A 23,625-nucleotide genomic window follows, 5' to 3' on the forward strand; every position below is an offset into this window, starting at 1 on the left:
GAGCATCTGCTTGGCATGCAGAAGGTCCCAGGTTCAATCCCTGGCATCTCCAGTTCAAGGGACCAGGCAAGTAGGTGATGTGAAAGACCTCTGCCTGAGACCCTGGAGAGCTGCTGCCAGTCTGAGTAGACAATACTGACTTTGATAGACCAAGGGTCTGATTCAGTAAGGCAGCTTCATGTGTTCCTGTGCAAGCTCTCTGTGTGGCGTTAGTTCGGTGGTCCTGGCTTATTCGCTCATGCAACTCATCTCTTGATCGTTCATTTATAAATGACAAACCTGCATTTGTGAACAAGTCTTTAGGGTTACCACAAAGATCAGACCCATTGAATAGGTGGAGAGGAGGGAAAGATAGGACAAAAATGTTGGCCCGGAGAATTCCTTCCTTTGCCATCATGTTTTAAAAAACAAAATTTTCATTCCAGTTGGGAAGTGGTCCCGTGGTCTACACATTCGTACTACTCACTGAGACGCCATGCTGTCGTCTTCCCTGCGGGAATGTTCCGCCCCCCTTTCTTCCATCCTGAATATCCCAGGTAAGCAAGGGAGCTAAGGCTGACGGTACACTTATTCCCTACGCAATACTGCAAACAGATTACAAAATACCATCCTAACTGTTGGGCTAGAGAGTCTAATGGAGGAAAAAATGGGCATGCACGTTGTAAGCAATGATACCTCTGGGGATGCCACTTTCAGCTTTCTGACAAAACCACCCACTTGCTCCAGCCTTAGCTAAAATATGGAACATTCCATAGGGCAATAAACCACAGCTCAGTGGTAGAGCATTTGCTTGGCATGCTGAAGGTCCTAGGTTCAATCCCTGGCATCTCCAGTTAAAAGAGTGATAAGTAGTATGAAAGACCTGTAGCTGAGAGCTGCTGCCAGTCTGAGTAGACAATACTGACCTTGATGGACCAAGGATCTAATTCACTACAAGGCACCTTCCTATGTGTTCATGTGTTCACATGGCTCTCAGAATGCTTTTGTAGGTCTTCCTCAAAGTTATCAGCAATAGCAATGCTGTAATTCAGCGGTTCCCAAACATTTTGAGTCATGGAGCACTTTTCAGGAGAGAAATTGGGCACGAAGCACTAATTTTCACCTCGCACCTATATATTAAACCGAGTTACAGTAGTATTTTTCTTTCCAATCTCTTCGCAGAGCACTAGGAAATGTTTCAGGGAGCACCAAGTGCTCCGTGGAGCACAGTTTGGGAACCACTGTGCAATTCATTACAGGTAGTTCAGAAATGGAAAATCCAAGGCTCTCTTCCTCTCCCCAAAGACAAATGTGAAGCCTCAAACAACATCTTACAATTCTATGATTTCTTCTTCTTCTTCTTCTTCTTCTTCTTCTTCTTCTTCTTCTTCTTCTTCTTCTTCTTCTTCTTCTTCTTCTTCTTCTTCTTCTTCTTCTTCTTCTTCTTCTTCTTCTTCTGTGTTTCTTTAAAACCAAATGTTCCCCAGCTGGGGCAGAGGAAGAGCAACTGGAGAGTTTGCTTAACCATTTGTTCTATTATTGTTTTTTAAAACGTCCTATCCAACCTGCTTTTTTACCTGCAGGGGGAAAGTGATGGTGACCCCCTTCCAGCAATCGAGAAAAGCATTTTGGACAGGATACTCTGGGCTGAAAAATGACCAGCGGAGAAAAGGTCAACCACCCCTTCTCCAGCTGTCTCTCCTTCCCTCCTTTGATTACTTATAGCCTGCCTGGGTGGATTTTCGTTTTCAAAAATCATGGCGGGAGGAAACACAGTACTCCATGTACCACGCAGTTGGAGCCTAAAGTTGGGACCGCACGCTCGACCAATTATGAACCGAGGCAGGAGACGCTCAGCCATCACTAATCCCAAATCTGCAGGTCCTAGGAACCGCTAAACTCTTGTGTTGTGTGTTTTTCAGTGCTGTGAACTTCGGCACAATGGGATTCTTCATGGCACATGAGCTGCTACACTGCTTCTATGATTACGGTGTGTACTGCAAAGCCTTGCGGGTAACTTGTTGGGATTTCTAACGCGGGATCTTTTCCCTCTAAGGCCAGGACTATCTGTTGTTTGCAATGGTGCACAGTTCAAAAATAGTGCGCTAGTAATACGGATTTTTCCCTGTTCATAATACTCATTTTGTTCTAAGCAGAGTCCCTTTGGCCAGTGTGGTGTGTAGTGGTTAAGAGCGGTGGTTTGGAGCGGTGGACTCTAATCCGGTGAACTGGGTTTGATTCCCCGCTCCTCCACACGAGTGGCGGGCTCTAATCTGGGGAGCCAGGTTGGTTTCCCCACTCCTACACATGAAGCCAGCTGGGTGACCTTGGGCTAGTCTTATCTCTCTTAGAGCTCTCTCCTCCCCACCTACCCCACAGGGTGTCTGTCTGTTATGGGGAGGGGAAGGGAAGGCGATTGTAAGCCGGTTTGAGTCTCCCTTAAGTGGTAGAGAAAGTGGCATATAAAAACCAACTCGTCTTCTTCTACATCACAGGGTGTCTGTTGTGGGGAGGGGAAGGGAAGGTGATTGTAAGCCGGTTTGATTTTTCCTTCAGTGGTAGAGAAAGTCGGCATATAAAAACCAACTCTTCTTCTTCTACTAAAATGTATTCCATTAGCAATAAAGAACAAGATGTATCTCTTGCAGTCATTGTACTTATGTGGATTTGGTACCCTGGTGAGGGATGGACAGTTTTCTTTCGCCAGTTGCTTCTCTGCTGTAAAGTGCTGTCCATCTGGTGCTGCTTTGCAGGAGAGAAGCCCCAACTGGGGTTTCAGTACACAAAACACTTCGGTGAGAATTAGTTTCAACCTCAGAGTGTAAAACGCAAACCGCCGGCAGTGGTTCACCTAGCGGGGCAAAGGTTGTCAGAACTGCCTTGGCAAATCCTGGGAGATTTTTAGGGTGGTGGGAATTTGGGGTGGTGGAAATGGCACTTATGGTGACACTCTAGAAATTTCTCTGAATCTCTTCAGTAAAGACCACAGAGACATGGGGAAATTCCCAGAGCATCACTACGGAGGCCATTTCTGGTCATTCCCCCCCCTCCTGCTCCTTAATTTCTTGAGTCTGGAGGAATGGGGCCAAGGTTAGGGGTTTGCCCAGTGTGAGCAGGCAAATGGCAAACCTAGGTGCGGAAGGGGGAGCATTCTCACCCCCCACGTGAGCTGTTGCTATAAATCTCTGTGATGATACAAGCCAGTGGAAGTCCCAAGTTTGCAGGAGAACCTGAAACCTTTTTTTTTAAAAGTCCTTAAAAATTGAAACACAGTTTACAGCTTTAAGAAAAGGATGCCAAACACCATTTTCACTCATAGAATTTTTTTGATTTATACCACCACGGCTGCTCGATTGATATATGCAGCTAAATGGAAGACAGTTGAGATACCAGACAAAAAAGACTGGATAAAAAAGAAGCTGGAATTGACCGAGATGGCGAAGCTTACAGCTTTGATAAATCAGAATGATAATGAACAATTTTGGGGGGAATGGGAGGCTTGGAGAACGTACTGTGAAAATTATTTTTTAACGGGACCATTTAAAGGATACTCATTGATCTAATCCCTTATTCATACTTTGTATTAATTTTTATATTAGGCATTGATTCTATAATGTTGGATACGACAAGAATAGATTAATTAAAATAATATAGGGATTAGTTCCGTGAGCAAAAGATTATACAATTTAATTTTAGACGGAAGAGGGAGAGGGGGAAGTCATTTGACTGTTAGAGAGAAAGACAAATAGTATTTCTAATTTATTATTATTATTATATTGTTTTTATGGATATATTAAATGAAGAAAAATTTAAAAAAAATTAAAGAAAAGGATGCCGAATGAGCCCTCCGTTGGCATCGTGGAGGTTGCTAGGCAACCAAAACAATATTGCTGAGCCTTCCAAGCCTTGGTCTCTGTAAAGCAAAGCCACGGGGGAGAGCATGGGTGGGCATGAAGGCCTAAACAGCCTGGAAAGTCCCATCCCCCCTCCCTTGCTGTGTCCCGTGATGGATGTGCTGGTCGCCCCCGGGAGGCTTATTGCCCACGAGGGCTGACAAGGCTCCAGTAAAAACCTGGAAGTGATATAGGGTAGCTCTAGGGAAAAGGAAAGAGGAAATAGTGGGGGAGTGGATACCGGGGGAAATGAGATATCCTCAAGTCCTTACAGGTCTCCTGCTGGTATTTTACAATAATAAACCTAGTCGATATGTATATAGCGCTTTTGTGTATTCACAAAATGTTTCTTTATAACTTGTTTAGCATCCCTGCATTGTAGGGTTGCCAGCTCTGGGTTAGGAAATACCTGGAGATTTTGGGGGTGGAGCTTGAGGAGGTGGGGTTTGGGTAGGGGAGGGACTTCAATGCATTAGAGTTCCAAAGCGGCTATTTTCTCCAGGGAACTAATATCTCCAGGGACAGTGAACTCTCCCTTTGATGCTCACCTTCCTGCCTTTCCATGTTCCCTCCCTAGTGTGGCCCGAGACCTGTTCAGACTGTGACAAGCAAGCCCTGGCCGAAGGCACAGACTGTCTCGTGAGACAGTACGAGAGGTACTCCCTGAAGGGCCAGCGCATCAACGGCTCCTTCACCCTTCTGGAGAACGCAGCGGACACCGGAGGACTTGCTATCGCTTACCAGGTATCCAAATCTGATCGGCGTCTGAGCCCGTCCTCCGCTGCAGACCCCCTTCGAGCCTGTCTTGCAGCCGCACCGGGGCCCTTTATGCATGGCTGTTTCCTCGCTGACTATTTTGGGGCTTTGCTTTGATTACGCTTGCATTTGACCTCACTCTCCCCACGCCTTCTCTGCATGTTTTGTCTGCGTTTTCTGGATTTGTGTTTAGCCAGCATCCAGAAAATGCAGGGGAAATGTGCAGGGAGAGCAAGGCTACCTCTGGTGGTCGGAAAATGCAAGCAAATCCCCGAAGTAGCCGGTGGGGTGATCGCCCGGAAACAGCCATGCATAAATGGCCCTAGCCTCTGTTTCCCACAAGTTCCTACCATTTCCTATTTAGCTGTGTTTGCATCCCCTCCCCATATTTCATCCGATTTATTCCTGCAGTGGTTAAGAGCGGTGGTTTGGAGCGGTGGACTCTGATCCCGAGAACTGGGTTTGATTCCCCACTCCCTCCACATGAGCTGCGGGCTTTAATCTGCAGAACTGGGTTTGATTCCCTGCTCCTACACATGAAGCCAGCTGGGTGACCCTGGGCTAGCCACAGATCTCTTAGTGCTCTCTCAGCCCCACCTACCACACAGGGTGTCTGTTGTGGAGAGGGGAAGGTGGTTGTAAGCCGGTTTGATTCTTCCTTAAGTGGTGGAGAAAGTTGGCACATAAAAACCAACTCTTGTCCTTGTCCTTGTCCTTGTCCTTCTCCTTCTCCTTCTCCTTCTCCTTCTCCTTCTCTTCCTCCTTCTCCTCCTCCTCCTCCTCCTCCTGTGCTGGGTAAAATTCCACAGAGTCCACCCTCCAAAGCAGCCATTTCCTCCAGGAAAACTGATCCCTGTCATCTGGAGATCAGTCATAAAGCCAGGAGGTCTCCAGGCCCCACCTGAAGGTTGGCAACCTAGCTGAACCTATGCTGAAGCGAAGACTGAAGTACCCCTTTCCCCACTGGGAGTAAAAGCTCCAGGGGGGCTGGCAATTTTCCGTGGGAAAATCACGCAGTGGAAAAAGCTTGAGATCAGGCCTTGTTAAATCGCAGCCGCCGTGGCTGCATGCCCTAAAAGACAAAAGGCCGTGAAAAGAATGAGATCATTTACTGTTCTGCTCTTCTGCTGCAGTCCAAACTACTGTTTGTTGGGAGCAGCGGCCCTGCGTAGGATTGGGTTGCACGTTCAGCTTACTTCTGAATAAACATGCATAAGATCAACAGTGGCATCCTAAACAGAGCTACACCCTTTTAAGCTTACTGAAATCACGAGGTTTAGAAAAGTGTAATTCTGTTTATGTTTGTAATCTTGGCTACTCAGTACTATCTTGTGAATGCAGATGTTAATTGAATTGGAACCAGTTCTATATACATACAGAGAGAGTTGAAAGACTGAGTCATAATCTCCCTGTCTTTTTTCTCCATGAGAAAATTTCTTCTTCATTGAAACAAAAAAACAACCCTTAAGATCTGATGAATGAAAAGCTATAGTTTGCTTGGGCCGAAGTTGCCTCTGATATGCCAGCTACAATAACAATTGTTTAAATCTGCATGTTTTAGGTTAATGCTCAACGGTTGATTAATATACACATGAACACATATGAATCTGCCTTATACTGAATCAAACCCTTGGTCCATCCAAGTCAGTATTGTCTACTCAGACCGGCGGCGGATCTCCAGGGTTTCAGGCAGGGGTCTTTCACATCACTTACTTGCCTAGTCCCTTTAACTGGAAATGCCGGGGATTGAACCTGGGACTTTCTGCTAGGGCTGTTGAATTAAAAAAAATTCGGTATAGTTCGGATTCGGCTGAATTCGGCCCGTATAGATTCAGGATATGCCGAAGTCCGAACTCCCCCACTTCGGGTCCGTGCAATTCGGTGGGAATTCAAAGTTCGGGGAAAAAATTCGGCTGAATAAAGCCATTAAAAACACAACCGCGCCTTTCCGCGGCTCTGGGGGGGCATTTTTGGGGGTAGAGGTCCCAAATTTCAGCGGAGCTTCAAAGGACCCTTCTTGCCAGACCCCCCAAGTTTTGTAAAGATTGGGTCAGGGGGGCTGAGATATGGGCCCCGAAAGGGGTCCCCCCACCCTTAATGTGCATCTCTGAGCAGAGCTTGCCACCCACGCACAAAGCTCCCAGCCCCGACAAACAGCTGAGAAGTTTGCAAAGCAACACAACTGCAAAGCAACACAACTGCAAAGCAACACAACCCTGCAAAGCAACACCTTTGTAACTGTGCAAAGCATGGAAAGGGATAGAGACAGCTAGCTGTGCATAAGGAGCAGGAGGGGGTGGAATTTCCCCTTTTGCATGGGACTCGGGACCAGGAAAATGCATTCTTTAAGTCACCATTTGAAAACCAGTTTTGAGCAAGCATCAAAATAGACCTAACCGATCTTATGAATGAGGGAAAACCTGAGGACACACTGAAGCCCCCCCTCAAACCAGGGAGAGAGAGACTCGAGGGGGCACACACACCCCAGGCAGAATGGGCGAAAGCCCCCTTTGAATTCCCCCCCACCCACAGAAACTGCTCCCTCCCCACACACACACAGACTCTGCTTTCCCCTCACACACACACACACACAGGAGAAAAAGTATAGATTAAAGCCCCCAAAGGGGTCTTACTGTGGCTGTCTTCTGTTCCATCAGGAGGGGCTGGGAGGAGGACTGGGTAATCCAAGACGATTCCATTTAAGCACGGGACATTTTGTTCTGGAGATGCATACAGGATCGGGTGAGCCATTCATTCCAATAGGGAAAAGGGGAAAGCCCATATCTCGGGGGGCCCTGACCCAATGTTTACAAAACTTGGGGGGTCTCTTAAGAAGGCTTGTCTGAAGCTCCACTGAAAGTTTAGGGTCTGTACCCCCAAAAATGTGCCCCCTGCAGCCATGGAAAGAGAAAAGGGGGAGCCGATATTTCTGCCCCCACTGAACCCATCTTTACAAAACTTGGGGGGTCTCAAGAAGGCTCGTCTGAAGATATCCTGAAGGTTTGGGGGCTGCACCCCCAAAAAAGCGCCCCCTGCAGCCACGGAAATGGAAAAGGGGGGAGGGAAAAGGGGTGGAGCCCATATCTTGGGACCCCCTGACCCAAAGTCTACAAAAATTGGGGGGGGGGTCTCTTAAGAAGGCTCGTATAAAGCTCTGCTGAAAGTTTGGGGTCTGTACCCCCAAAAATGCGCCCCCTGCAGCCACGGAAAGAGAAAAGGGGGGAGCCCATATCTCGGGACCCCCTGACCCAATGTTTACAAAACTTCGGGGGTCTCTTAAGAAGGCTTGTCTGAAGCTCCACTGAAAGTTTGGGGTCTGTACCCCCAAAATGCGCCCCCTGCAGTCATGGAAAGGAGCGAATGTGCACAAGCACCCCCCCATACACACACAAGGATTTCTCTCACTCTCTCTCTCTCTCCCCGGCCCGGCAGCACAGCAGCTGATTCCTCCAGTACTCAATCCTGACTGATTGGCCCGAAGAAGACCCAGCTTGGCTACCGATTGGCCGGGGGAGGAGAATGCTGCTTACTGACGCCCCGAATTTGCCGGATTTATTCGTGAACTCCCAAACTCGCTGAATTCGGCTCCCCCGGTTTCCCGCCATTTTTGAGTTCGGTTCGTCCCGAACTAAAAAACGCTGAATCAGGGGAATTTCAGCTGTTTTTCGGTTCGGGCCGAACGAATCAACAGCCCTACTTTCTGCATGCCAAGCAGATGTTCTACCCCTGAGCCACAGCCCCTCCCCATGGCTCTCCAGGGTCTCAGGTGGAGGTCTTTCACATCACCTACTTGCCTAGTCCTTTTATCTGGAGATGCCGGGGATTGAACCTGGGTCCTTCTGCCTGCCAAGCAGATGCTCTGCCCCTGAGACACAGCCCCTCCCCAAGGCTCTCCAGGGTTTCAGGCAGGGGTCTTTCACATCACCTACTTGCCTAGTCCTTTTATCTGGAGATGCCGGGGATTGAACCTGGGACCTTCTGCCTGCCAAGCAGATGCTCTATCCCTGAGACACAGCCCCTCCCCAAGGCTCTCCAGGGTCTCAGGCTGAGATCTTTCACATCGCCTACTTGCCTAGTCCCTTTAACTGGAGATGCTGGGGATTGAACCTTGGGACCTTCTGCAAGCCAAGCAGATGCTCTGCCACTGAGCTATGGCCCTTCCCCTACTGAATCCCCTTGGTCCATCGAAGTCAGTAGTGTCTACTCAGACCGGTAGTGGCTCTACAGGGCCTCAGGTAGTGGTCTTTTCACATCACCTACTTACCTGGTCCCTTTAACTGGAGATGCCGGGGATTGAACCCGGGACCTCCTGCATGCCATGCCGAGGCTCTACTACTGAGCCACAGCCCCTTCCTCCCACGCCACACAGTCATATAAATATATAAATATAAATATAAACCTCTGTGCATCTGGCGAAGGGAGCTTTTGACTCTCGAAAGCTTATATCCTGGATATCTTGTTGGTCTTTGTATTAAGGTAAAGGCAAAGGTCCCCTGTGCAAGCACCGGGTCATTCCTGACCCATGGGGTGATGTCACATCCCGACGTTTCCAAGGCAGACTTTGTTTGCGGGGTGGTTTGCCAGTGCCTTCCCCAGTCATCTCCCCTTTACCCCCAGCAAGCTGGGTACTCATTTGACCGGCCTCGGAAGGATGGAAGGCTGAGTCAACCTTGAGCCAGCTACCTAAAACCGACTTCCGTCAGGATCAAACTCAGGTCATGAGCAGAGCTTGGACTGCAGTACTGCAGCTTACCACTCTGCGCCACGGGGCTCTTAGTATTTGTATTACCGGACTTGAATATTGCTCTTCTACTGCCGACCATTATAAACTATTCCTGCATCTGAATAATAAGAACTCTTAATTTATGTTGACTCATTACTTTACTAAGATGTTAATACTTTTGCAGTTACATAATAAATCTTGCCATGACTATATATTCACCATATGTTAACATTTTTTTAAAAAAAAGATAAATAAGTTTATATTGTTTATTTCTCTTAACTAAACTAATGTTAATGTTTATCTCTCTCTTGCTGGCAGGCCTATAAGAACTGGTTGGCCAAGCACAGATGGGTGAAGGACTTACCTTGGCCTGGGGTCTCACACCATCAACTCTTCTTCATCAGCTTTGCCCACGTAAGGCACCCTTTGATGGTTTTCTTTTCTGGTTGCCCCCATTAGCTCTGGCTGGCATTTGGATGAATCGGTCCCACGAGGCCTTCCATGCGGCCTTCCTTGATGTTTTCTAGGAAGTGGGGTTGCCAACCTCCAGGTACTAGCTGGAGATCTCCTGCTATTACAACTGATCTTATAAAAGATCAGTTCCCGTGGAGAAAATGACCACTTTGTCAATTGGACTCTATGGCACTGAAGTCCCTCCCTTCCCCAAACCCCGTCCTCCTCAGGCTTCGTTCCCAAAACCTCCTGCCGGTGGCAAAGTTCCTGTCAACCCTACTGGCAACCCTACTTTGAAGGACTGGGGTGGGGGTGGGGAATGGCTCGCCCAATACGATTTGTCTGGCCCTTACAGGCTTATCTTCCCTGCAGGCAATGTGTGGGCACGAGAGTCTCGAGGGACTGCAGAGCTTCTTACGCAGTGACCCACATAGCCCCCCGCCGCTCCGCGTCCTTGGCTCTTTAAGCAACAGCCAGGATTTCTCCAGGCACTTCCACTGTCCGAGTAAGTCGCCAATGAATCCCGTCCTTAAGTGTCGCATCTGGTAAAACAACCTGAAGAGCGCATGGGATCAAGAGGCGGAGAACGGACTGTGGGATCCCATCACTTGGGTGACGTTAGCCCTGCCTGCAGCTGGGGTCCTAGCTTCCCTGGAGAGCCGCCTTTTCTTCCTCTGCTACTTCCCCCTGGCAAGCCAAAGTGGAAGAACGTCCTTCTCCATTCGCCCAGAGGGAACAGAATACTGAGAGGAGTCTGCACTGTAGAAATGCTCTATCACGTTTTTTATCTCTTCACCTGCCTTAGGAAAGACTCCTTCTTGAGAACTGAGGATTGGTGGACCAGTCTTCTGTGACTCTCTGTTTTGTGGCTCTGTCCCACAAAAGACCAGAATGACCACCAGAGATTTTTCCGACTGCTCTAAGCATCCTAGGAGCCCCATGGTGCAGAGTGGTAAGCTGCTGCACTGCAGTCAAAAGCTCTGCTCACGACCTGAGTTCGATCCCGGCGGAAGTTGGTTTCGGGTAGCCAGCTCAAGGTTGACTCAGCCTTCCGTCCTTCCAAGGTCGGTAAAACGAGTACCCAGCTTGCTGGGGGTAAAGTGTAGACGACTGGGGAAGGCAATGGCAAACCACCCCATCAACATCGTCTGCCTAGTAAAAGTCGGGATGTGATATCACCCCATGGGTCAGAAATGACCTGGTGCTTCACAGGGGACTACCTTTACCTTTTCTAAGCGTCACAGCGAAGACTGGTTTGTGATAACCAGTTTAGAACCCCGTGCTGGGAATCTGTGCGGGGACTACATCACCTCGTACTGCAAGTGAGGACTGAAGGGAGCTGAATGCTCCTCCCTATAAAACTTCCCTCCAGTTAGGGAACTGGATGCCAGAGAGAAGGAAACAGGCCAAGATACACAATGTGTTTTGAATGAGTCGAGTCCGGGTTTGATTATGTATGCCGTTTCTGAACATCAGGGGTTGCTTCGCTCTCCCCCTGCGTTTCCCCGCGTTTTGCTTGCATTTCGAGGGACCTGTTTTATCTCGAATTTGAAAGCGCGGGCAAAACGGGGAAACGCAGGGGGAGAGCGAGGTGACCTCTGATGGTTGGAAATGGCATGCATAATCCAAACAAAGACTTGAAGTCGTAGGAGGGGTGACGACGAGGGAAACAGCCGTGCATAAAAGGCCCTCGTCAGTGGTCTGATCTTCCAAGTTTCCAAGGTTCTGAGCAGCTGTCCTGTTTTCCTTTTGCACCGTCGCCTTCATACATTCTCTCCAGTCACATGGGAGCAGAACAGTGGCTACCAACTCCAGTTTGCCAGTTCCGACGTCATTCCAAACCACGTTCCTCAATGGTGCTTTTTCACAATGTCTGAATCGAGTCGAAATGAATGTATCTCGTTTACTCGTTGCATCTTTTTATTTCATTTCACGCACTGTATATGTAATAGAGTTTTGGTGTTGGGATCACAGGATATACAAACCCGAGCAAAAAGGAATGAGATTGTACTTTAATCGTCCGTAAACCTAATCCGACTTCAGAGACCTAATCCATGGTCCCACCTATTTCAGTCAAGGTATGGCAAAGATATTGCTCACAGTCACGTTTATTAATACGGTCGACTGACCAATCACGTGCCAACACATCAATATTGCTCACAGTTTCACTTGAAAAGAAAATATATCCATGGGGCCGGGGGAAAGGGAAGACTCAACGGGAAAAAGAAATCTCATGTCTCCCCACTGGCCTCCACATTATTCCTTCTTGCGAGATCTCAGTCACCTTTTGACATTGTCTAGGCCAGCGGTTCCCAAACTGTGCTCCACGGAGCACTGTGCTCCACGAAACATCTCCTAGTGCTCCGTGAAGAGATTGGAAAGAAAAACACTACTGTCGTTTGGTTTATTATAGAGACGCTAGGTGAGCTAGGTGCTCCATGACTCAAAAAGTTTGGGAACCGCTGGTCTAGGCAATCCAAAATGGTGCCCAAGAGCTTAAAATGCAGTCTTTGAAAGACCTTGGTACTTTTAAACTTTTTAAAAATTTGATTTCCCCCCCCCTCCCAGCGTGGTATAGTAGTTAAGAGCGGTGGTTTGGAACGGTGGACTCTGATCGGGGGAACTGGGTTTGATTCCCTGCTCCTCCACATGAGCGGCAGAGGCTGATCTGGTGAACTGTGTTGGTTTCCCCACTCTTCCACCTGAAGCCAGCTGGGTGACCTTGGGCTAGTCACACTCTCTCAGCCCCATCTACCTCACAGGGTGTCTGTTGTGGGGAGGGGAAGGGAAGGGAAGGTGATTGTAAGCCGGTTTGATTCTTCCTTAAGTGATAGAGAAAGTCGGCATATAAACACCAACTCTTCTTCTTCTTCTTCTTCTTCTTCTTCTTCTTCTTCTGAGGTCTCAGCCAGCTTTTGACGCCTAGGCAATCCAAAAGCTAAAAATGGTGCCCAAAAACTAAAAATGCAGTCTCTGAAAGATCTTGGTACTTTTAAACTTTTTAAAAATTTGATTTTCCCCTTTTAAACATCAAGCTTTTCCTGTAAACCTGATTTACTCTAGCCCTGAGTGACCCCATTCTGTCATTTCATAGATATATGATATGAAGGCTACTGTCGTGCTCTCTCATACACATTCTGGAAACCGGCAGAGGAAACTTTACCCCACTAGGCTCTGGCCCCAGTCAGCCAGCCCTGTCTTTTAAGCTCCCTGATTAATGTTTGCTTTCAGGAAATATATTATTTCCTCAGCCCCGCAAACAACAACTTTACTCTAGCCAAGCACATGAGCTCAATCCCTGTGAAGACATCACTGCTCCATAAAGCCAACTTTACTGTAGAACTTGATCACAAGGGCCATGGGGTCAGCTGAGGCTCCTGTCCAGACAGTTAAGGGGAGCTTAAAAGACCGGCAGATCAGGGATCGAGCTGGTAGGATAAAGGTGGAACCTAACAACTGATCAAAGTGGGAGGTTTGGCAGGTCAGGGGAAGAGCCTGAAGAAGAAGAAGAGTTGTTTTTTATATGCCAACTTTCTCCACCACTTAAGGGAGACTCAAACCGGCTTACAATCCCCTTCCCTTCCCCACAATAGACACCCTGCGAGGTAGGTGGGGCTGAGAGAGCTGTGACTAGCCCCAGGTCACCCAGCTGGCTTCGTGTGTAGGAGTGGGGAAGCCAGGACTCCAGGTGGGGGCTGGAGATCTCCTGGAATTACAACTGATTTCTAGACTATGTAAATCACTTATTCATTCATTCATTCATTCATTCATTTATTTATTTAAAGTGTTTATTCCACTTCTTCCGGGGAAAATGGCTGCTGTCGAAGAGGCTCTAGCACATTTCTCCACAAACTGTATGGAAACGATAGAGTTTTTGGAGAAACGTGCTAGAGCATAAACCCAGAAGTAATGTTATCACAGCTCTCTGGGATCACCCCCCCAGTGGATCACCCCAACCGCCCCACCACAACAAAACTCCTACTGGTGTTGAGGGGTGACCTGCAACCCTAGAAATACCTGGAGATTTGAGTGTGGAGCCCAGGAGAGTGGGGTTTAGGGAGAGGCGGGACCACTGCAGGGTTTAATCTTTCTTAAATTGTGGTGCCCAAAATTGAACACACTACTCTAGGTTGTGGTATGTTAAACCGCTTCAGGTGTTCCCCCCTCTTTTTTCCCTCCCGCATTTCATTCAACATTTTAAATCTGATTGGTCCAAGCTGAATGGGGAAGAAAAGAGGATGGAAACGTCTTTCTTTCATATGTGAATGTAAAGTGGTGTCCAGCCGCAGCCAACTTACGGCAACCCCATAGGGTTTTTAAAGCAAGTGATTAAGCAGAGGTGGTTTGCCATTGCTGTCCTCTGCAGAGTTTTCCTTGGTGGCCTCCCATCCAAGTATCGACCCTGCTTAGCTTCTGAGATCTGACGAGATCAGGCTATATATACCATTCCACATCCCCTGTCTATCATAAGCCCTTCCACCCCCCAAAAAATTGGTTGCTACTCACACTTCAAATCGCATCAGTTCTTTGAGGTGACTCAAAGCAACCTGAGTAGGTTTGGGGCTGGCGTTTGTACATTTGTCCCTTTCCTCTTTTTCTTTTCTTTCTTTCTTTCTTTCTTTCTTTCTTTCTTTCTTTCTTTCTTTCTTTCTTTCTTTCTTTCTTTCTTTCTTTCTTTCTTTCTTTCTTTCTTTCTTTCTTTCTTTCTTTCTTTCTTTCTTTCTTTCTTTCTTAGGATCTCTCTCTGTTCCAGATCTATCTTCCTCTGTGTTTGGGCAAAAATGGATGGTCGCTTTAGCCTCCTATATTCCCTGTTTCAGCCAGGATTCAGCCAGGATCAAACGGACGTTCAGCGAAAACGCATGTGTTCGATTCTGGCTGAATCCTGGCTGATACAGGGAATAAAGGATGCTAAAGCAACCATGCGTTTTCGCCCCTTGTCTCTTCCACTGTACTTCCCTCAGCTGGCTTTACTTTCTAGGGAGGCATAATTTTGTCTTACTTCAGCTGTCACCTACATATCCTCCTGCGGTTAGCGCAATTTATTTCCTTGCTTTTTATGCAATTCCCCCTCTTAGGAATCCCCTACTTTACCCTCAGTCTTTTACAGAGGGATTTGTTTTCACTGTCGGACTACTTATTGTCCATAAATCACCAAACTTTTACTTGAGGAATTACTCTTTTGTTGTCTGGGAAGCTGTTTTAAACCCGCTCGGTCTCTTGATTCCCATTCTGTGGCACTTTTTCGGCTAGATGGGTTTCTCAAAATAATCCCTCCACTGTGGCACTAATTTATGGGGATTTCCACACCAACGCTTTACAGCGTTTCATGCTGTCAAAAGCCACACTGGGTTTTTTTCCCCATGTCTGCACATGTTTTCCTCCGTTTGGTGTTGGGAACGTTTTCCCGTCGTTTATTCCCTGTTGTTTTCCCAAATACTTTTACAGCAAAGTTTCCCCCTCCTCCATTTCCGAGCCAGCTGTCCTCCAGTGTGCGAACTTCTTCAAATGGTCTTTATTTCTCCGCCCCACCAAACACTGTCCCCTTGTTCACGCCCACTGTTTTGCTCATCTGTTGTCCCTTCCCTTCCCTTCCTTGCCTGAAGTCAGAGGTTTCTAAGACACACACACACATGCAGTGTCCCTTGGCTTTCAAGCCCCACTCCCCAATGTCCTTGTGGAGCTGCGGGAAGCTCCAGCGTTCATGTGGCAGCTGGTCTCTGACTACCCAGATAATGGGGACACAACCGGCCCGACTCCCAGCCTGGCGGACTCCCAGCCTGGCAGGTAGTTGTAAATTTCCTGCATTGTGCAGAGGGTTGGACTAGATGACCCTGGTGGTTACTTCAAACTCTATGATTCTATGATCAGCAACACTTTCACTTAGTGTGCTGAGGCTAAACTTGTTCGCCCCCCCAAAAAAATAATTTTGAGGACAAGATTAATGATACAACACTGGATCGAATGGACGCATGCACGCTGGTATAATCTTCCCGTAGGTTTTCCAGGTAATAGCTGGAGGTCGCCTGCTATTACAGCTGATCTCCAGCCGATAGAGATCAGTTCCCCTGGAGAAAATGGCCGCTTTGGCAATTGGACTCTATGCCATTGAAGTTCCTCCCCTCCCCAAACCCCACCCTCCTCAAGCTCTGCCCCCAAAACCTCCCACTGGTGGCGAAGAAGGACCTGGCAACCTTATCCTCCCTGTTTCTGCAGTCCCCTGCAATTCTACTACTCTGAGCTTCTTTACACGCTGGGAGAGCCAGAGTAATTAATGCTGGGAAGTGGTTTGTGCTTTGGTTTGAGGCAACTGAATTGCTGGGCTTGCTGGCTTAAGAGCAGAGTTTTGCAAATTCCCGGACAGAAAGGAAGAGCCACATGTCTATTTCAGGTGAAATTGACAAAGAAATTCTTAGATTTGCAGGCGGGCCAGGGGTGGGGGAATGCTGGTCAATTTCACCTCTCCAAAGATCTCTGTGCTCCGGCTCAGTTTGAGGCATCCATTTGGAGTGCAAATGTCTATAATGACAGATGAGACATGTGTGTTTTCCATCTAATGGTAGTGTGCATCAGCGCTTGAGCGCACGCGCAAAAAAGAAGAAGAGGGAAGTGGCAGGGGGAGCGTTCAGTGGGTTCATCCGCAACGTCACACTTCATGTGACACACACCCCACCCCGAAACATTGTTTTATGGGGGAAAAGTGCAGACAGGATAAAACGGATTTTGAAAACAAAAAACAACATCATAAAAGGAGGCGTGCGGACAAAAAAAGTCCACCCTCCAAAACAACCATTTCTCCAAGGGAACTGATGTTTAGGATTGCCAACCGCCAGGTACTAGCTGGCGATCTCCCACTATCACAACTGATCTCCAGGCAATAGAGGTCAGATCACCTGGAGAAAAATGGCTGCTTTAGCAATTGGACTCTATGGCATTGAAGTCCCTCCTTTCCCCAAACCCCGCCCTCCTCAGGCTCCATCTCAAAAACCTCCCGCCGGTGGCAAAAAGGGACCTGGCAACCCTACTGTTGTAATTCTGGGAGATCTCCAGGCCCGCCTGATGGATGACTACTCTAACATCCGGCTAATTTCTTCTCATGGTTGGGAAGGGGCAGAGCAGGGGAGACAGGCTAAACTCACTCGGCCGATGTGTTGAAAGACCTCCTGGCCAGAAGCATCTCCTTCCCTTCAGAACTGGTGAGTCGGTGTGTGGAAGGTGTACCCAGGGCTTAAGGTGCTCTTTAGAAGAGGCAGAACCCGCTAAAACTGGTTCTGAATCCACTTCGGACTGCAGCCAGGGTTGAACATGATTGAAGGCTTCATTAATGCCAATAAAGGCTTTTGTATTCATTGTATTCATTCGATTGAAGGCTTCCTCATCAAAACAATTTTTAAAAATCCTATAGGTGAGCTGCTAAAATATCAGTGAGAAGTAGGGTTGCCAACCTCCAGGTGGTAGAAAAAGACTCACTGTACTGTAAACGATATGGTAATAAAGAAACAGTACTAGCTTAATATTCCAATTCTATATTCAAAACTCTCTAATCAAAACAATCTATCAAACATAGTGAAACACATCCACACAAGTGAATACATACAATAGACAAAATTACACAAATACACATATATATGCAACAGCAACGAACTTCAACATAATCAAGCACAATGGCTATCTCCAAAGGAGAGCAAGAAGTCCAAAAAGAAGACGTGTCTATTGTATGTATTCACTTGTATGGATGTGTTTCAGTATGTTTGATAGATTGTTTTGATTGTTTTGAATATAGAATTGGAATATTAAGCTAATACTGTTTCTTTATTACCAACCTCCAGGTGGTGGCTGCAGGTCTCCTGCTATGGCAACAGATCTCCAGCCGATAGAGATCAGTTCACCCGGGGAAAGGCTGCTTTGGCAATTGGACTCTATGGCATTGAAGTCCCTCCCCTCTCCAAACCCCGCCCTCCTCAGGCTCCGCCCCCAAAATCTCCAGGTATTTCCCAACCTGGAGCTGGCAACCCTAGTGAGAAGGCTAAACTAAATCTCCTCATCCTCAAATCTTCCCAAAATTTAGTTTACTATGTGTAGGAAGATATTTTTTTAGTTGGGGGGGCGGGGGGAATACAGTCACCTAATCTCCTGCCTGCAGTCAGAAGTGGTACTGTCCGGAAACATTTAAGAGGGGTCAGCCTCTAACACTCATTCTGGTCCTGATCTACGGAAAGATTTGGCTTAGGGCAGACCCTACAATTTTTGGTCGGAGGGTTTATTGCTCTTTTCAGGGGGCCATGGTGCGGAGATGTGGCTTGCTGGTACAGAAGTCCCCGTCGCTGGGCGGAGTCCCAGAATTCCCCGGGGCGCGTGGGGTGGAAACCACCACTGCTTCTTAAAAGGCGATCATGAAGCACAAGTAGATGTTCATGTGCTCCTCGTCCATGATCACTGCTAAGACTTCAGGCTCTATGTCACGCATAAAAAAAAAAGCATGACGCTGGCGGTGTTCAAGGAAATGGCCAAGTCCAGAAAGATGTCCTTCACAGCGCCGTTCCCCAGGCGTTGGTCGTCCTCGCTCTGGGCCATGTCGATCACCTCCATGCCTTCCCCTGTTGACGAAGCGACAAATGTTTCCTCCATCTTCCCCCCTTAAACACAAAGTGGGAGTAAAAAACATATTTTCCTGCCATTTTTTTGCTCCACCTTTCATTCACCTTGTCTGCTCCCGTCTGCCCTCTTCCTTCCCCTTTCGGCGTCGGAACGAGCCGTCAAGTCAATAAGGGTTTCAAGGCAAGAGACCTTCAGAGTCTCCATAGACCCCAGACTCCATAGTCTGGAGATTGGTGGTAATTCTGAGAAAACTCCAGACCCCCTCTGGAGGATGACAATGCTTATATGATGGAGGGTGAGCAAAAAAGGCCACCAAGGCCTGTCTTGTCCAGACCAATTGATGTTGAAATATCCATTCCAAAGAGGTTTGCCAACCTCCAGGTGGCACCTAGAGATCTCATAGAATCATAGAGTTGGAAGGATCCATAGAGACCATCTAGTCCAACCCCCTGCTCAATGAAGGATCAGCCTAGAGCATCCCTGACAAGTGCTTGTCCAGCCTCTGCTTAAAGACTGCCAGGGAGGGGGAGCTCACCCCCTTCCTAGACAGCCGATTCCACTGCCAAACTACTCTGACTGTAAAAAATCCCCCCCTAATATCCAGCCAATACCTTTCCGCCTGTAATTCAAACCCATTATTACGAGTCCTATGCTCTGCTGCCAATAGGAACAGTTCCCTGCCCTCCTCTAAGTGACAGCCCTTCAAATACTTAAAGAGAGCAACCATGTCCCCCCTCAACCTCCTCTTCTCCAGACCCAACTCCCTCAGCCTTTCTTCGTTGGGCTTGGTCTCCAGGCCCCTGATCATCCTCGTCGCTCTCCTCTGTACCCGCTCGATTCTGTCCACATCGTTTTTGAAGTGAGGCCTCCAGAACTGCACACAAATACTCCAGGTGTGGTCGGACCAATGCAGTGTACCGTGGAACTATGACAACTTGTGATTTGGATGTTATGCCTCTGTTGAGGCACCCCAAGATCGCATTAGCTTTTTTTGTTGCTGGATCACACTGGCTGCTCATATTTAACTTAAGGTCCACCTGTACCCTAAGATCTTGTTCACACACACTGCTGCCCAGAGGTGTATCCCCCATCCAGTATGCATGTCCCTCATTTCTGTTACCCAGATGTAGAACTCGGCACTTATCCTTCTTGAATTGCATCCTGTTCACATCTGCCCACTTTTCCAGTGTGTTCAGATCTCGCTGAATTCTATATCTTCTGGTGTGTTCGCTGCTCCTCCCAATTTGGTGTCATCTGCTGATTTAATGAGTAGTCCCTCCACACCCTCATCCAGATCATTTATAAAAATATTGAAAAGAACCGGGCCCAGAACCAAACCCTGTGGCACCCCACTAGATGCCTCTCTCTATTCAGATGAAATGCCATTGACAACTACTCTTTGAGTGTGCTATCTCCCGCTATTACAGTTGATCTGCAGATGACGAAGATCACTCTAAACTGAACAGGACAAAATAATTCACAGTGGGTAGCTGTGTTAGTCTGTCTGCAGTAGTAGAAAAGGGCAAGAGTCCAGTAGCACCTTAAAGACTAACAAAAATATTTTCTGGTAGGGTATGAGCTTTCGTATGAGCTTTCTGGTAGGGTATGAGCTTTCTGGTAGGGTATGAGCTTCACAGCTGAAGAAATGAGCTGTGGCTCACGAAAGCTCATACCCTACCAGAAAATATTTTTGTTAGTCTTTAAGGTGCTACTGGACTCTTGCCCTTTTCTACTAGGACAAAATAAAGAAGAGATGGGAACAATACACTGAAGAACTATACACAACATATGAGAAGAACTATACAAGAAGAATCTTTTGAATGAGAACCGGCAGTTTTAGAAAAGAGTGAAAGCTGCACTTAGACCAATTGCGAGAAATAAATCACCAGGAGCTGATGGGATATCAATAAAGCTATTCCAAGCCACAGAAATGGAGTCCATCAAAATATTGACAAGAATACGCCAACAAACATGGAAAACAAAACAATGGCCTTCAGGCTGGAAATGCTCAATTTACATTCGAGTTCCAAAAAAAGGAGACATTAAAGATTTCAGCAACTATTGGACCATCACATTAATTTCCCATGTGAGTAAAGTGATGCTCAAAATCTTACAACAAAGACTGTTACCATATATGGATCAAGAAATGCCAGATGTTCAAGCCGGATTCAGAAAAGAGGCACTAGAGATCATATCGCTAATTCACATTGATTACTGGAGCATACAAGAGAATTGCAGAAGAAAATCAGCTTGTGTTTCACAGACTGCAGCAAAGCTTTTGACTATGTGGATCATGAAAAGCTATGGCTGGTTTTAAAGGAAATGGATTTGCTACCGCATCTGATCATTTTGATGTGAAACCTGTTCTCCAGACAAGCGACTACTGTTAGGACGGGGTATGGAGAAACAAAATGGTTTTCAATTGGCAAAGGTGTCAGACAAGGATGTATTTTATCTCCCTATCTCTTAAATTTATACGCAGAACATATCACAAGGAAAGCTCGATTAGTTTTAGATGAAGGTGGAATGAAAATTGGTGGAAGGGACGTTAAACCATTTGAGATACGCAGATGACACCACATTACTGACAGAAAATAGTGAAGACTTGAAATGACTACTGCTGAAGATTAAAGCAGAAAGTGCCAAAGCAGGACTACAGCTGAACATCAAGAAGACAAAAGTAATGATTACTGGGGAATTACTGAACTTTAGGGTTGACAATGCGGAAACTGAAATTGTTCAAGATTTTCTATTCCTTGGCTCCATCATCAACTAAAAGGGAGATGGCAGCCAAGAAATCAGAAGCAGATTGAGGCTGGGAAGGGCAGCTATGAAGGAGCTACAGAAGATTCTTAAGTGTAAGGATGTGTCACTGGTGACCAAATCAAGTTAATTCATGCCATAATATTCCCTATTACCAAGTACGGGTATGTAGAAAGTTGACAGGAAGAAAGTAGAATCCTTTGAAATGTGGTGTTGGAGGAGACCACCAAAAAGACAAATCAGTGGGTTCTAGATCAAATTGAGCCTGAACTGACCCTAGAAGCTAAAATGACTAAACTGAGGCTGTCGTACTTTGGTCCCATTATGAGAAGATAAGAGTCACTGGAAAAGACAATAATGCTAAGAAAATCTGAAGGCAGCAGGAAAAGTGGACGACCCAACATGAGTTGGATTGACTCAATCAAGGAAGCCACGGCCCTTCGTTTGCAAGATCTGAGCAAGGCTGTTAATGATAGGGCGTTTTGGAGGACAATAATTCATAGGGTCACCATGAGTCAGAAGCGACTTGATAGCACTTAACACACACACACAAGAAAGAATGGCAATAGCCCATGGAGCATATCATGGCACTATGTAGCTGAACGGAGCAGCAATCATTGGGGACTATTTAGAACCTGATGAACTGGCATTGGGTTGAATCCAGCTGGCTAAACACAAGAAGGTGCTTTCAGCTGAATCAACAAGCACTGTCTACTCCAGAGGTTCCCAAAATGTGCTCCCCGGAGCACTTGGTGCTCCGCAAAACATCTCCTAGTGCTCCATGAAGAGATTGGAAAGAAAAATACTACTGTCGTTTGGTTTAGTATGTAGGTGCGAGGTGAAAATTAGTGCTCCGTGACGAATTTCTCTCTTGAAAAGTGCTCCATGACTCAAAAAGTTTGGGAACCTCTGGTCTACTCTAACGGGCAGCAGCTCTCCAAGACGTTGACATATATCCTTCACATCACTTGCTTGGTGGATCTTTAACTGGAGATGCCAAGGAGATCAAGCCTGGCACCTTCTGCACGCCAGGCAGACGTTCTACCGTTAAGCCATGGCTCCTCCCATTTTCTGTGCCTTGGTCCATAATTTCTCCTGAGCTTCGGCTTTGAGCTGGTATACCCATGACCACTCATACACTTACCAAATAAAATTTCACTGCCTGTCAGGTCCACATGGTCATGAGTTCCACTGACTCTGCTGGCAATTGCAATTCACATATGATAGTACAGGCCTTTGGAGGACTTTCATTCATAGGGTCGCCATGAGTTGGAAGCGACTTGATGGCACTTAACACACAGTACTGGTCAATAGTACTCAGCAATAAGGCATGGTGAAGGGGTCTTAGGAGAACATAAAGCACCACGGGGATATCAATCCTAGTTGCCAGGGTAACATACAGAAGAACTCTTTGTTGTCCCCCCTAAATGGCCTTAACACACCCTCTTTCTTCGTCTCTCAATAGTCTGGTCCTCGGCCCACCATTTTGACTTTCCAAGAAAGTTGCCTTCATCCCTCACCTTTCTTATTTCTCAGAATGCCGCATCCCCATACCTCATAGTATCACAGAGTTGGAAGGGACCATTAGGGTCATCTAGTCCAACCCCCTGCACGAGGCAGGAAATTCACAACTACCTCCCCCCTCCACACCCCCAGTGACCCCTATTCCATGCCCAGAAGATGGCAACAAAAACCCTCCAGGATCCCTGGCCAATCTGGCCTGGAGGAAGATTGCTTCCTGACCCCAAAGTGGCGGTCGGCACAACCCCGGGCATGCAAGAAAGGGCCATGAGAGCCAAGCACTGACGCAACCCTTCCTGCCATCCCTCTCATGATCCGCTTCAGTTCTTCCCACATCTCTTACCTTTAGGGTTGGCAGGTGCCCCATGGTGGCGGGCAAATCCCCGGCAATTCGCCCCTCTGCCCGCCGACAGCCTGAGGGTCGGCTGGCAAATGCGCAAGTGCGCTTGCACACCGTACTGCCTCGCGAGGGGCCTTATATCATGCAAACTCTTAGTTTGAGTGGTAAAGGGCTGCTTTGCCAATCAAAATAAGAGGTATGAGGCCCCTCGCGTGGCGGCACTTCTGGTCGGCGCGCGCACGCGCAATCCCGACCTCAGCCCATAGCCTCCCGCAGGAGAAGGGGGGGGGATCTGGCAGCCCTACTTACCTTCCTTCTGTTTGTTGGTGGGTTGGCCGAAGAAGGCATCGGACAAGGAAACGAAGTGGCTCGTGAAGAGCACGGCCAGCAGGCAGAGGACGCGCCTCAGGGAAACCATCGGGACGCGATCACCCCTTCTCCACCTCTACCGCTCGACAGGAAGTGTCCTTCCTCATGGCCTCCCCGAGAGGTAATACAGGTCTGGATCAGGTTTCTCCCGCCTGAAGCAGGGTCGTCGTGACACGTCCGGGCCTTTGTGACGTCACGTGAGCTCACACTCCATTCTGCATCTCATGAAC

General features: G+C 47.5%; 1 protein-coding gene across 1 annotated transcript in view; it reads left to right on the top strand.

Annotated features, from left to right (window-relative positions):
• Nucleotides 1–10,359, top strand: part of LOC130476541 (kell blood group glycoprotein homolog) — a 65,806-nt gene extending 55,447 nt beyond the window's left edge. Inside the window, exons 15-19 of the mRNA XM_056848486.1 lie at nt 426–536; nt 1,902–1,969; nt 4,450–4,616; nt 9,670–9,765; nt 10,177–10,359. Coding sequence (XP_056704464.1) covers nt 426–536; nt 1,902–1,969; nt 4,450–4,616; nt 9,670–9,765; nt 10,177–10,353 — 619 coding nt within the window. The 3' untranslated portion in view covers nt 10,354–10,359. The remainder of the gene's footprint in view (nt 1–425; nt 537–1,901; nt 1,970–4,449; nt 4,617–9,669; nt 9,766–10,176) is intronic.
• The last annotated feature ends 13,266 nt before the right edge of the window (nt 10,360–23,625 follow it).

The sequence above is a fragment of the Euleptes europaea genome, chromosome 4 (assembly GCF_029931775.1).
Source record: "Euleptes europaea isolate rEulEur1 chromosome 4, rEulEur1.hap1, whole genome shotgun sequence".
Taxonomy (NCBI): domain Eukaryota; kingdom Metazoa; phylum Chordata; class Lepidosauria; order Squamata; family Sphaerodactylidae; genus Euleptes; species Euleptes europaea.